The sequence below is a fragment of the Mobula birostris genome, chromosome 1 (assembly GCF_030028105.1).
Source record: "Mobula birostris isolate sMobBir1 chromosome 1, sMobBir1.hap1, whole genome shotgun sequence".
In the NCBI taxonomy this organism is placed as follows: Eukaryota; Metazoa; Chordata; class Chondrichthyes; order Myliobatiformes; family Myliobatidae; genus Mobula; species Mobula birostris.
This window is the reverse complement of record NC_092370.1, coordinates 73,087,297-73,102,142: the sequence shown is the minus strand read 5'-3', so window position 1 is coordinate 73,102,142 and position 14,846 is coordinate 73,087,297. Positions and strand designations below refer to the sequence as shown.

Here is a 14,846-nt window from a genome sequence, read left to right as displayed (position 1 = left end):
GTCTGTTCACCTGTCATCCTGATACAGACAGTTGAACTGTAACACTGATTCAGATGCAGTCCCTTCAGCTGTAACTCTGTTACAGACCCAATCTGTTCACCTGTAATCCTGGTACAGACCCACTCAATTCACCTGTAACCTTTATATCGACCTTGTCAGTTCACCTGTAATCTTTATACCGACCCAGTCAATCTCTTGTAATTCTGATGCAGACCCAGTCCCTTCACCTGTAAGCCTGTTACAGAACCAATCTGTTCACCTGTATCCTGAAACAGACCCAGTCCCTTCACCTGTAATCCTGACGCAGACTCAGTCAGTTCACTTATAATCCTGATACAGATCCTGTTAGTTTGCTTGTAATCCTGGTAGAGAGCCAGCCCCTTCACCTGGAATAGTGATACAGACTCAGTTAGTTCACCTGTAATACTGATACAGACCTAGTCTTTTCACCTGTAATCCTCATACAGTCCCTGTCTGTTCACTTGTAATCCTGATACAGACCCAGTCAATTCACCGATAATCCTGATACAGACCCAGTTAGTTCACCTGTAATCCTGGTACAGACCCAGTCAGTTCACTTGTTATTCTGATGCAGACCCAGTCCCTTCACCTGTAATCCCATTACAAGCCCAGTCAGTTCACCTGTAATCCTAGTACAGACCCAGTCAGTTCACCTGTAATCCTAGTACAGACCCAGTCAATTCACCAGTAATCCTGATGCAGACCCAGTCAGTTCACCTGTACTCCTAGTACAGATCCAGTTAGTTCACCTGTAGTCCCTTCACCTATAGCCCTGATACAGACCCAGTCCCTTCACCTGTAATCCTGATACAAACCCAGTCAATTCACCTGTAATCCTGGTACAGACGCAGTCAGTTCACTTGTAATTCTGATGCAGACCCAGTCCCTTCACCTGTAATCCTGTTACAGACCCAGTCAGTTCACCAATAATCCTGATAGAGATCCAGTCAGTTCACCAGTAATCTTGGTACAGACACAGTTAGTTTATTTGTAATCCTGATACAGACCCAGTCCCTTCATCTATAATCCTGATACAGTCCCTGTCTGTTCACTTGTCATCCCGGTACAGACCCAGTCAGTTCACCTGTCACCTTGATGCAGACTCATTCCTTTCAAGCTGATGAAGGAAAGACAGTGGATGTTGTCTGCGTGGATCGGTGATGAGTCTGTTGTTGTTTGCCAACCCTGTCAATGTGGATGATAATGTAAAATGGGTCAGCAAACCTGCAGATGAGACATTGGGGAAGGTAGTGGGATCTGGATCAGCTGGAAAAATGGGCTGAAAATTTTAATGCAGGTAAGTGTGAGTTGTTGCATTTTGGGAGGACAAACCAGGGTAGGATTTGCACAGTGACTGGTAAGGCACTGAGGAGTGTGGTAGGACAGAGGAATCTGGGAATACAGACACATTAGTTCTTTTTAAGTGGCATCACAGGTAGATAGAAACTGCACATAGGGTTGTAAAGAGAGCACATTGGCTTTCATAAATCAGAATATTGCATACAGGAGTTGGGATGTTATGTTGAAGTTGTTTGAAATATTGTGAAGGCCTAATTTAGAGAATTGTGTGCAGTTCTGGTCACCTACTTACAGGAAAGATGCAAATACATTTGAAAGAATGCAGAGAAACTTGGCAAGAATGTCACTGGGACTTGAGGACCCAAGTTACAGGGGGAGGTTAACAGGTTCAGACTTTATTCCCTGGAGCACAGGAGAATGAGAGGAGATTTGGTAGAGGTATATAAAATTATGAGGGGTATTGAAAGTATAAATGCAAGCAGGCTTTTTACCCCACTGATTTTGGACAAGTCTAGAACTAGAGGTCATAGGTTAAGGGTGAAATGTTTAAAGGGAATCTGAGTGGGATTTCTTTACTCAGAGGGTGGTGCGAGCATGGATTGAGCTGCCAGTCGAAGTGGATGCAGGTTCAATTGCAACACTTAAGAGAAATTTGGGTAAGTATATGGATATGAGGAGTATGGAGGGATATGGTCCAGGTGGGGTCAATGGGACTAGCTGAATAACAGTTTGGCAAGGAGTAGATGGAGTGTAGTGCTCTATGATTCTATGACCTATAACCCTGATACAGACCAAATGGTTTGACATGTAACGCTGATACAGACCCAGTCCCTTCACCTTGATGAAGGAAGGACAGTGAATGTTGTCTACATGGACTTTAGTAAGGCCTTTGACGAAGTCCCACATGGGAGGCTGGTCATGAAGGTTCAGATGGCATTCAGGATGAGATATTAAATTGGAATGAACATTGGCTTTGTGGGGGTAGCCAGAAAGTTGGGGATGATGTTTTACTCTCTGACTGGAGGCCTGTGACTAGTGGTGTGCCATACTGATTGATTCTGGGTCTGTTCATCATTTGTATCAACGATTGGGATGATAATGTGGTAAAATGGATTGATAAGTTTGCGGATGACACCAAGAATGGGGGCATAGTGGACAGCGAGGAAGGCTATCAAAACTTGAAGTAGGATCTGGACCAGCAGAAAAAATGGCAGATGGAATTTAATGCAGATAAGGTGTTGCATTTTGGTTGGACAAATCAGGGTAGGACTTACACAGTGAATAGTAGGGCACTGAGGTGCATGGTAGATCAGAGAGATCTGGGAACACAGTGAGTTCACAGGTAGATAGGATCGTAAAGAGAGCATTGCTTTCATAAGCTTCCATTGCTTTCACATTAGCTTTCATAAATCAGAGTATTGAGTACATGAGATTCTGCAAATGCTTGAAATCCAGAGCAACACACACAAAACGCTGGAGGAATTCAGAGTGTCAGACAGCATCTATAGAAAGGAATAAACAGTTGACATTTTGGGCCGAGACCTTTCATCAGGACTATTGAGTGGAGGAGCTGGGATGGTGTGCTGAAGTTGTACAAGACGTTGGTGAGGCCAAATTTGGATTGTTGTCTGCAGTTTTAATCACCTATGTATAGTAAAGGTATCAATAAGATTGAAAGAGTGTAGAGAACATTTATAAGAAAGTTGCTTGGACTTGACCTGAGTTATAAGGAAAGGTTGAATAGGTTAGTACTTTATTTCCCTGAAGTGTAGGAGAATGAGGGGAGATCTAATAAAGGTATCATCATCATCATTATGTGCAGTATTTTATATCATGGGTGATCAGGGTCTTATCCGTGACCATGATTGTTCTTGGCAAATTTCTCTGCAGAGTTTGCCATTGTTCCAGTTCTGGGCAGTATCTTTATAAGACAGGTGACCCAAGTCATTGTCAATACTCTTCAGAGATTGTCCACCTGGCATTGGCAGTGGTGTAATAAGGAATTGTGATGTGCACCAGCTGCTCAAACGACCATCCACCACCTGCTCCTTTGCTTCATGTGACCCTGATTGGGGAGCTAAGCAGGTGCTACACCTTGCCCAAGGGTGACCTGCAGCCTAGCAGAAGGAAAGAACACCTTACACCTCCTTTGATAGAGATGTATGTCCACCTGCCACCCAGATAAAGGTATAGAAAGTGTAAATTCAAGCAGGCTTTTCCCACTGTTATTAGGCAACACTAGTAGAGGTCATAGGTGGGTGAAAGGTAAAATAGTTAAGTGGGACCTGAGAGGGAACTCTTTAGTCAGAGGGTGATGTGGGTTTGAATGCAACTGTATCAGAGAAGTTTAGATAAGTACATGGATGGGAGGGGTATGATGGGATATGGTCGAGGAGGGCGTCAATGGGATCAGGCAGAACAGTGCTTTGGCATGGACTCGATGGGCTGAACAGCTTATTTCTGTGCTGCAGTGCTCTGTGGTTCTATGACCTGCAACCCTGATACAGACCCAATCCGTTCACCTGTAACTGGTACAGTCCGAAGATGTAACCCAGATGCAGACAGAGGAGGAGGTAATTGAGGGGGGTGGAGACAGAAGACGGGGTGTGGGGGTGGGATGATGAGGTACTTCAGCTAGTGAACTAGGATAGACCAAGTCTGCTGCTATATCATTTCCAAAATCTCCCCTAACCTTGTAGACCCACACCGATATCCCCCAGCACCATATGCTGGAGAGGGGATCCTGTGCCCAGATGATGTTACCGGGATTATCTGCATTTATGGATATGGATTTGGACTATGGACATTTTTTATCTGTTTTACAGTTTTTATATTGTGCTTTTGCCCATCCTTTCTTGTTTCCTTGGTGCAGGGGAGGGGATTTCGGGGTCGATATTCTTGTCGTGTTTTGTATAGGGGGAGGGGAATTTGAAGGATGATGTTCTTGTATTTCGTGCAGGGGAGAGGGTTTGGGGATTGATAATCATGTTGTCATTCTTTTATGTGCGGGCTGGGGATGGCGGGTTTGCTGTTTCTCTCTGAACTGACTTCCATGGTTTTTCTCGGTTTCATGGCTATCTGGAGCAGAAAAATCTCAGAGTTGTATACTGCCTTACACTTTGATAATAAATGAACCTTTGAAACTTTTTTTTCTGAACCTTTGATCTCCCTCAGCCCTTCCATCCCCATCGCGTCACCCCACCCCTCACAAGCTCCCACACCCTCCCCTCACCCCACAGCTGTCTGCGCTGTTCCCACTCACCCAGCGGCAAGATGGCATACGTGGTGATGATCTGCCGGATGTCGCAAAGCGAGGGCTGAGGCTCAATGTCGGCGGCCAACAAAGAACTGCCTAGGTAACCAAAGTCTCCTGTGGGACGGAGTGCCTCAGTCAGCAGTGCGTAGACAAGGGCTTCATAGGGAGGGAGGATTTGAGGGAGTAGGTGGGGAATGTGGGGCTGGGGGATGGTGGGGGAGAAGGCAAGGGTTTGGGTTGATAGACAGTGTCATCCATCGCGGTCTGGAACAATTTGGTTTCTCGTTGCCGGGGTTTAGAGGTCAGGTGTCTGATGGTTGAGGTCAGGGGTCAGAGTGCAGATGAGGAAGTATCAGGCGAGGGGGTGGGGTTGGGGGGGGTCATGCGTGGATGCACCAGCTTCACTCACCCAGATAGTTGGAGAGACGGACATGGGGCGCGGTTTTCAGCAGTCCTTGCTTGATCAGCTCGTCACACAGTGAGGACAGGGTCCTAAGGGACACATACGGCTCACAGCATAGTCCAACGTGAAACCCATAGCCCAACGTGAAATCCCGACAGCATAGCCCAATGTGAAACCCCGACAGCATAGCCCAACGTGAAACCCCAACAGCATAGTCCAATGTGAAACCCCAAAAGTATAGTCCAATGTGAAACCCCAAAAGCATAGCCCAATGTGAAACCCCAACAGCATAGTCCAACGTGAAACCCCAACAGCATAGCCCAACGTGAAACCCCAAAAGGATAGCCCAATGTGAAATCCCAGCATGAATTTTGAAAATCAAAAGCATTTTACATTATGGCCTAGAGAGGGTAACTAGGAAAAGAGTGAGATCTGTTTGGGACAAGAGGAATGGAAAATCTTCTGAGGGACAGCATTATTCTGCACTTGGACAGGCTAGAATTAATCATAGATAGCAGACATTTTAAAGTTCAATGTAAATTTCTGATCAAAGTACATATATGTCATCATATACTACCTTGAGATCCATTTTCTTTAGGACATTCACAGTAAATAGAAAGAAACACAACAGAATCTATGAAAAACCACACACAACAGAGACGGACAAGCAACCAATGTGCAAAAGACAACAAACTGTCCTTAAAAGTGAGTCCATACGCTGTGGAATCAGTTCACTGTTGTGGTGATTGAAGTTATCCCCTCTCGTGGAAGAGGCTCACAGTTGAGGGGTAATTTGTTAGAGGTGATTCTCCTGACCAATTTGATAGAATTTTTTTCAAGAAGATAATGAAATGTGCAGTGTAGATATGGTCCAAATGGACTTTGGTAAGGCTTTTAGATTAGAGTATGAAGACACGCAGTCCTCTTTTATTGTCATTTAGTAATGCATGCATTAAGAAATGATACAATATTTCCTCCGGTGTGATATCACAAAACACAGGACAAACCAAGACTGAAAAAACTAACAAAATCACATAATTATAACATATAGTTACAACAGTGTAACAATACCATAACTTGATGAAGAACAGTCCATGGCACAGTAAAAAGTTCAAAGTCTCTCAAATGTCCCACATCTCACGCAGACGGGAGAAGGAAGAAAAAAAATCCCTGCCATGCCCGACCACAGTCCGACTCTGAGTCATCCAAAAACTTCAAGCCTCCGATCAGCCCTCCGACACCGAGTACTGAGCACCATCTCTATCCGAACGATTCGACCTCAATCTCGGTTGCCAGCAACAGGTAAGGCCAGGGATTTTGGCGCCTTCCCTCTGGAAGATTTCTCGATCGCGCAGTAACAACGGCAGCGAACTGGCATTTCAGAAATTTCTCCAGATGTTCCTCTGTGCTTTCACGTCTGTCTCCATCAAATCAGAATTGTCCACGGCCCCTATTTAATGGATACGATATTATTTTCACCGGAGGGCTGCGCGCACATGGCACGCTGCTGTCTCTGGTCTGGAAGGGATCCAGGCCAAGTTGGCAAAATGGATCCTCAACTGGCTCATGAAAGGAGGCAGAAGGCAGTGATGGAGGATTGCTATTGAGACTGGAAGCCTGTGAGTAGCAGTGTACAAGAGGAATCAGTGCTGGGACCCTTGCTTTTATTATGTACAATGATGATTTGGGTATGGATAAAGGGAGCTCAGATTGCTAATTTTGCTGTTTACACAAAAATTGGTGTTCCTGATAGGCAGGAAGGTGATCATGGGAAAGGGAATGATATTAAGTTCCTGAGGATTATAAACTCAGTCAGCTCCATCATGGTCACTAGCCTCCGTACCACTGAGGACATCTTCAAGAGGTGATGCTTCAAGAAGATGATGTCCCTCATTATGGACTCACACCAAGCCCTCATCTCATTACTATCATCAGGGAGGAGGTACAGGAGCCTGAAGACCCCACTCAACATTTTAGGAACAGCTTCTCCCCCGCAGCATCAGATTTCTAAGTGGTCCATGAACATCACCTCATGGTTTTGCTCTCTCTTTCAACTATTTATTTTGTCATTTTTCATATACTTATTGTAAATTATTTTTTATGTATTGCACTGTACTGCTGCCGCAAACAGCAAACTTCACAACGTATGTCAATGATGATAAACCTGATTCCGATTCTGATCCATTGGTAAGATGGGCAGATGGAATTTAATCCTGATACTCTTCCGGATAACTAATGAGGATAGGACAAAAACCACGAATAGTAAGGCCTGAGAGAACACTGAGGAACATTGGTCTACAAGTCCAATGATCTCTGAAGATTGCAGTGATGGTGGAGAAAGCAAACAGATTATTTGCCTTCGTTAACTGGGGCAACAGCAGAGAAGTTATGGTACAACTTTATAATTGGGCCACAGCTGGAATATAGTCTGGTCACCACACTATAAGAAGAATGTGACTGCACTGAAGAGGGTGCAGAGAGGATTCCTGGGTGGAGTGTTTCTGTTATGAAGATGATATAAATTCCCTGCTCCTATCCCAAAGCCCCAAAAACAATCCCAAGCACAAGCCTCCAAATACTCAATAAGAGGAAAATGAATGAGTTCGAATGGAGTATGGAGGCCATGCCCACTGGCCACAAATGGGAACTATGACATGGGGTAGAGTGTGAAGCGAGTTATTAGAGGGCATGGATTAGGACAGTACAGTGATATTGTAATGTGTACTGAACTGAGCCTATTCGTAGTGTGGAGAGTAAAGTTCTGGAGTCAGGTGAGCCCACATCCTGTTCAGTACAATGACAAAGGGCTGACGTTCAAAGAACTAACGCATGGTTCACAAAGCAAGAAAACATAACAGGAAAAGAAGTACGGTGTATTTAAAAGGTGGTCATTAAAGACAGTTTAACATCAAAGGAAAAAGGTTCCTAATGTTTCCAAAGTAGCCACAGACACAAAATTGAGAAAGCTACGAAATCCAAAACAGGAGGGTGGAGGAAACAATCAGGAATGGTTGTTAGAGGAGATGGTAGGGTAGAGCTAGAGTGTGAGAGGTTTATGAGGGTTGGGAGCTTCTCCTTCAGTTGGTATCACTGCAGTTCACTGGCCTGTGCTGAGCTTCCCCACTACCACCCATTCCTCCTCCTCCCAACTCACACTTCCATCCCCTCCTCATTCACACTTCAACCCTCCCCTCTTCCTCACTCTCATTCATGCCTCCCCACTCCTATCTGCCCATCCCTTCCATCTCCCCACTCTGCCCCTGTTCTCTCTCCTCACTCCCACCCTCCCTTTCCATGCAGGGTCTGAGGGCAGACAAGGATCCTAGGGGATCCAGTGGCAGAGACAGAGGTACCATTTTGTAGGGGTCCACCCGGGATCCCAGGGCATCTATGGGTGTGCGGTTACCTGTGCGCCGTCAGGTCTTTGTCCTTCTTCTTTGCACCTTTATCTTTGCCTTTCTGGAGAGAGAGGGAGACAGACAGACAGACAGATAGTGAGGCAGCAGTCAGAGTCACAATGCACAGTGGTCAGAGGACAGAGTGCACAGGGGTCAGGGATCAGTGCACAGGGGTTATGGGTCAGAGTGCATGGGGATCAGGGTCAGGTGATGCAAAAGGCTGGATTGCTGAATCTGATGGTGCCTGGTGCTGTCGACCAGCCTCAGATGTCGGTCACACCCTCCCTTCCCGCACTCCCCTACCCACTGATACTGGGGCTGGGGGTGGTGTGGTATCCCGGATGTGGGGGACATGGGGACCAGGGGTGAGTGGATGAGGTTCTGGATCACATTACATAGATGTGGCATCTGACCCCCACCGCGACCAGTGAACCCTGTCGTACCTTCTTTGGCCTGGGCTTCGCTTTGAGTGGTTCACTGAAATCTTGTTCAATCGCCATTCGTAAATTCCTCAGCTCCTCCCTCATCAGTTCATCCACCTGCCAGGGTCAGAGGTCACTGTCAGCAATGAATTCAGATCCCATGGGTGTTAGAGTCTGAAATATATTTGGCGGCCCACTCCTCCCCAAGTTCACCCTGTCCAAGTCCCACCTGCCTTTCCTATAGGCTAACCCTAAGCCTGATCCCTGACGTAACACCTGACCTTCAACCTCTGTGCCCAAACACTAACGCTGACCCAACACTTGACTTTGACCCTGACCCCAAACCTCAACCCTTGACTCCAACCAGTGACCCTGATCATTGACCCAACACCAGACTCTGACCCCAACCTTCAACCCTTGACCCAATTCAAGACCCAACATCCAACCTAACCTTTAACCCTCAACCCAACTCCGACCACTGACCTCTGAGAACAACTATGATCCCTGCCCACTGCACCTACCATCTAATCCTAACCCTGACGTGACAGCCAACCCCTGACCCCACCCGCATGCTGAGCGCCATTGTCACAGACCCTTCTGACCATTCAGTCCATGCTGACCATGGTGGCCACCCTTAACCTGTGGATCTGCCCTATTGCATCACTATCTCAAAACCACTTGAATTATGGTCACTAAAGCCAAAGTGCTCCTTGACTACCACCTCAGTTACTTGTCCTGCCTTGTTCCAACAGAAGAGGTCCTATATTGATTCCCCCTCCAGTAGGGTCCTCTATATATTGACTCAGGGATCTTTTCTTTCTTTTCAAATCTTCTTATTGTTATATTATACAAAAGAAATAACACAAGTACGTTGAAGTAACAACACTTACAATGTCTCAAAAAAGACGTTATCTTAGAGATTGAAAAAAAATTGTGATAACAAAAAAAACCTACTAAGCAGAAAAAGTGGGGGAAAAACCCATTAGGTGTACAACCCCGGAGCCATGCGTCATACAAAAAGCTTCTAAAAATAAACATCAAACCACCAGCAAGAAAAGAAAATATACCAAAAAATTTACAATGAGATCGTGAAAAGAATCTATCAATTAGCTCAAATGATAATAACGAGCAAATGAGCCCCATCTTTTCTCAAAATCAAATAAAGGTTCAAAGGTTCGACTTCTAATTTTCTCCAAACTAAGACATAGCATCACTTGAGAGAACCATTGTGACAAAGTGGGAGCTGATGTATCCTTCCACTTCAACAAAATGGCCCTCCTAGCTATCAATGTAACAAATGCAATAACATGTTGGTCAGACACAGAAATACCATGGATATTTTGAGGAGTTATTCCACAAAGCTCAGTTAATTTATTAGGTTGTAGATTAATTTTAAGTGCTTTAGAAATTGTTGAAAAAACTGACTTCCAGAACTGTTCCAATATAGAATAAGATGAAAACATATGTGTCAGTGTAGCTATCTCAGTTTATCTTTTTTGGACACATTCATAAATTCCACCATTCAGGCCCTTGAAACTCTGGGTGGCACAGTCAGCACCAGGGGAATTAAAACATTTCTCTACTACAACCCAGTTATTCTTACAGTTATGAGCAACTTCTCTATATACCTGCTCCTCAAGTTTTCTCTGACTATTGCAGGTGGTGGGGAGGGGTCTATAATACAGCCCACTAGAGCTTTGAAGTTCTATCCACATGGCCTTGCTGGAATGTCCCTCAAGAATGTCATCTCTAAGCACTGTTGTTCTATCCTCCCTTATGAAGAAATCTGCTGCCCCTCCTCTCTGACTGGTACCTCTGTCATGTCTGTGGCATTGAACTGCCAGCCCTTTCTCTCAGGCATGTTTCTGCTATGACTGGAACATCCCACTCCTCAGAGCCAATCCACACTGAGTTTGTCTGCTTTACCTGTTAAACCTTGAACATTGGAATAAATACATTTTTTACTGAATTCCTTTCCCTCCCTTCTCTGTGTTCCTACTGGTATCCTTGCTCCTGTATGTCGGTGTGAACCTGCTGGTGTCCCTGCTGGTGTGGGTCAGTGGGTCAATACCTGTTGACGGATCTCCACCTCCACTTCTTTCCTCTTCACCTCCTTCTCCAGCTCCACATCGTGTTGCTGCTGCAAGTTGGAGGAGTCGTCCCGTTCCTTCCACACGGCTGGGGTAGAAGGAGTGGTCAGTGCTCATCTCCGACCCCTGAACCCCCTCCTCCTTTCCCTCAACCCTGACCCGTGACCCCATCAACCTGATTCAAACTTCCTCTTCTCCTCTCTGATTCCACCTGACCCTTGAACACACTTCACCTCCCTAACCCCTAACCCCTGACCCCAAACTCCCCTCCCTGATCCCTAACCCATGCATCCAAGCCCTCTCTGGGAGAGATGAACTGGTCAGGGATTGTCACTGACCTCTTAACCCTCATGCCTCCCCCACTTGCTATCCCTCCCCTGACCCTGCCACCCAAGTCCTCTGATTCTCCTCCCCCCTGACCATTGCAGCAACACCCCTGACTCCTTACCCAACAACCTCACTCTGTTCCCCTGACCTCTTCCCACACTGGGCACCACTGGATCTCAGTCTTCTCCTGGGTGGGGCATCTCAGTGGGAACTGGGGGAAGGGCCCTCCCCTTCTCCCTTTGAGAGGGTGGCCCCCTGTGGGCTGGAGATCGGACAGGTTGTCCTGTGGGTGGGTTGTCCTTAGCCTGAGGGCACATTAGAGGGTAAAACTCAAAGGGGACGAGGTACATTCAGAGGGAAGGTGATGAGGGATGTGGGCAAACATGGGCATTGGGACCAGTGTAGATACTCACCATGGTCAGCACAGGAGAGATGGGACAAAGGGGCTAATCATGTGAATAAGATGTCCCAAGTCCGAATCCAAATGGCCCATCCCAGGTACACCCACTCCCCTCTGCCCAGAGTCACCGTGCTCTGTACCTGTGTATGTTTTGTGTTCCTTGGCAATATCAGAGAAGAAGAACTTGGAGATACCCTCTGGTTTCGGCTGAAATCACATAACACACATAAGTTGTTATCTACTATATGCACAGCCCTATGTACTGTAAACACTATACACAACTCAGTGCATGGCACCTGTGTACTGTAAACATTGTACACAGTGCAGTAATCAGATCTGTGTACTAAAGTGTGCAGTGTCTACACAATACCTTGCACTGCCGACGCTGCACACAACACAGTGCACGGACCTGTGATTTGTAAACTTGGCACACAGTGCAGTGCACAGGCTTATTACTGTAAGCACAACCCACAGTGCAACTCGTGGACCTGTGTACTGTACTATAAAGACTTCACACAGCATGGTTCTGTTTCCAGTCTAATTATATCCTTCCTATAACAGGGTATCCAAACACCATTTTCTCCACCCTGTCTACCTGTGACACTACTTTCAATAAACTATGCACTGTACTCCTAAGTCTTTCTGTTCCATTATACACCCTAGTCCCCAGCTATTCATAATACAAGTCCTACACAGCTTTGACTTTCCAAGCTACATCACCTCACACTTCCCTATATTGAAACCCATTTGTCACTGCTGGGCCCATTTCCCTATCTGATCAATGCCTGTAATCTATGGCAACCATCTGCACTGTCAACAACACCCCCTAATTTTGTTTCATCTGCAAGCTAACTGATCAAGCTTTGTGCATTTGCATCCAAGACACATATAAATAATGAATAACAAGGGTCCCAACACCAACCCCTCTGGGCACATGTCTAGTCACCAGGCTCCACTTCAAGAAACTGTCTTCAACCACCTTTCTCTGCTTCCTAACTAGAGTTAATTTTGAATCCATCCAACTAGCTCTCTCTGGATTCCATGAGATCTAACCTACCAGACCAACCAACCATGCCCTACTTTGTTGAAAGCCCCGTAAAGTCAAAATTGACAACATCCACTGCTCTACCCACATCTACCTTTTGGTTACATTGGGCAACACGGATGTTGCTTCCTGAATACTTTTGGGTGTACCTTATGGAATTTGGGCTGCTGATCATGGAAATTATCATGAAATTTCCCCATCACTGACTATAATTTTGAAATCACCTATATTTGTTATTTCAATTCATAATTCCGGACAGAATAACTGATACAAGCCTCTCAACAGTAGCTGGGATGTGGACCACAGATTACAACAGGAAATAGAAAAGGTGTGTGAAAAGGGCAATGTTATAATATTCATGGGAGATTTTAACATGCAGATTGATGTTAAAACCTCCCTTGACTATCATATCAGGTTGGTAATGGATCTCAAGAGAGAGAGTTTGTTGAAAGCCTACAAGATGGCTTTTTAGAGCAATTTATCATTGTGCCTACAAGGGGATCAGCTATACTGGATTGGGTGTTATGTAATGAACCGGAGGTGATTAAGGAGCTTAAGGTAAAAGAGCCTTTAGGAACCAGTGATCACAATATGATTGAGTTCAATTTGAAATTAGATAGGGAGAAAGTAAAGTCTGACATAGCAGTATTTCAGTGGAGTAAAGGAAATTACAGTGGTATGAGAGAGGAGTTGGCCAAAGTAAATTGGAAGGAGCTTCTGGCAGGGATGACAGCAGAGCAGCAATGGTGAGACTTTCTGGGAAAATGAGGAATGTGCAGGACAGATGTATTCCAAAAATGAAGAAATACTCAAATGAAAAAATAGTACAACCACGGCTGACAAGGGAAGTCAAAGCTAATGTAAAAACAAAGCACAAATTGGTGAGAAGATAGAGGATTGGGCAACTTTTAAAAACCTACAGAGCAACTGAAAGGATCATTAGAAGGGAAAAGATGAAATATGAAATCAAGCTAGCAAACAGTATCAAAGTGGATAGTAAGCTTGTTCAAGTGTGTAAAAAATGAAAGAGAGATAAGAGTGGATACAGGACTGCTAGAAAATGAGGCCCGAGAAATAATAACAGGGGACAAGGAGATAGACACTGTGGAAGACACTAACAGTGTGTCAGATGTAGTAGTGTGTGAAGGGAGAGAAGTGAGTGCAGTTACTTTTACAAGAGAGAAGGTGATCAAAAAGCTGAAAACTATGGGGACGTAAGTCACCTGGACCAGATGAACTGCAGCCCAGGGTTCTGAAAGAGATAGTGTTAGAGATTTTGGAGGCATTAGCAATGATCTTTGTAAAATCATTGGACTCTGGCAAATGTCACTCCACTCTTTAAGAAAGGAGGAAGGCAGCAGAAAGGAAATTATAGACCCGCTAGTCTGACCTGAGTGGTTGGGAAGGTGTTGGATTCAATTGGTAAGGATGAGGTTGTGGACTAAGTGACACAGGACAAGATAGGACAAACATGGAAACGTAGAAAACCTACAGCACAATACAGGCCCTTCAGCCCACAACGCTGTGCTGAACATGTCCTTACCTTAGAAATTACCTAGGGTTACCCATAGCCCTCTATCCAGGAGTCTCTGAAAATACCCCATCGTATCTGCTTCCACCACCGTTGCCGGCAGCCCATTCCACACACTCACCATTCTCTGTGTAGAAAACTTACCCCTAACATCTCTGTACCTACTTCCAAGCACCTTAAAACTGTGCCCTCTCGTGATAGCCTTTTCAGCTCTGGGAAAAAGCCTCTGACTATCCACACGATCAATGCCTCTCATCTTCTTATACACCTCTATCAGATCACCTCTCGTCTTCCATCACTTCAAGGAGAAAAGGCCGAGTTCACTCAACCTATTCTCATAAGGCATGCTCTCCAATTCACGCAACATCCTTGCAGGTCTCCTCTGCATCCTTTCTATGGTTTCCACATCCTTCCTGTAGTGAGGTGACCAGAACTGAGCACAGTACTCCAAGTGGGGTCTGGAAGGTGTCTGGAATGCATTGCCTGCAGTGATGGTGGAGGCAGTCAACAGGAACGTAGGTACATAATGTACAGGAAAGGACAAGGATGTTCTGTAGGGTCTGATAAAGCTGTAACATTATCTCTCGGCTCCTAAACTGAATCCCATGATTGAAGAAGGCCAATGTACCATATGCCTTCTTAACCACAGAGTCA

General features: G+C 45.4%; 1 protein-coding gene across 1 annotated transcript in view; it reads right to left on the bottom strand.

Moving 5' to 3' along the window:
* LOC140188723 (dynein regulatory complex protein 11-like) overlaps nucleotides 1–14,846 on the bottom strand; it is a gene marked incomplete at its 3' end in the record, with an annotated part of 48,142 nt that overhangs the window by 6,288 nt on the left and 27,008 nt on the right. The window contains exons 8-13 of the mRNA XM_072245333.1: nucleotides 11,757–11,823; nucleotides 10,871–10,977; nucleotides 8,811–8,916; nucleotides 8,386–8,434; nucleotides 4,986–5,068; nucleotides 4,583–4,690 (exon numbers count right to left, since the gene is read on the bottom strand). Of these exons, the coding sequence (XP_072101434.1) occupies nucleotides 4,583–4,690; nucleotides 4,986–5,068; nucleotides 8,386–8,434; nucleotides 8,811–8,916; nucleotides 10,871–10,977; nucleotides 11,757–11,823 (520 nt within the window). The remainder of the gene's footprint in view (nucleotides 1–4,582; nucleotides 4,691–4,985; nucleotides 5,069–8,385; nucleotides 8,435–8,810; nucleotides 8,917–10,870; nucleotides 10,978–11,756; nucleotides 11,824–14,846) is intronic.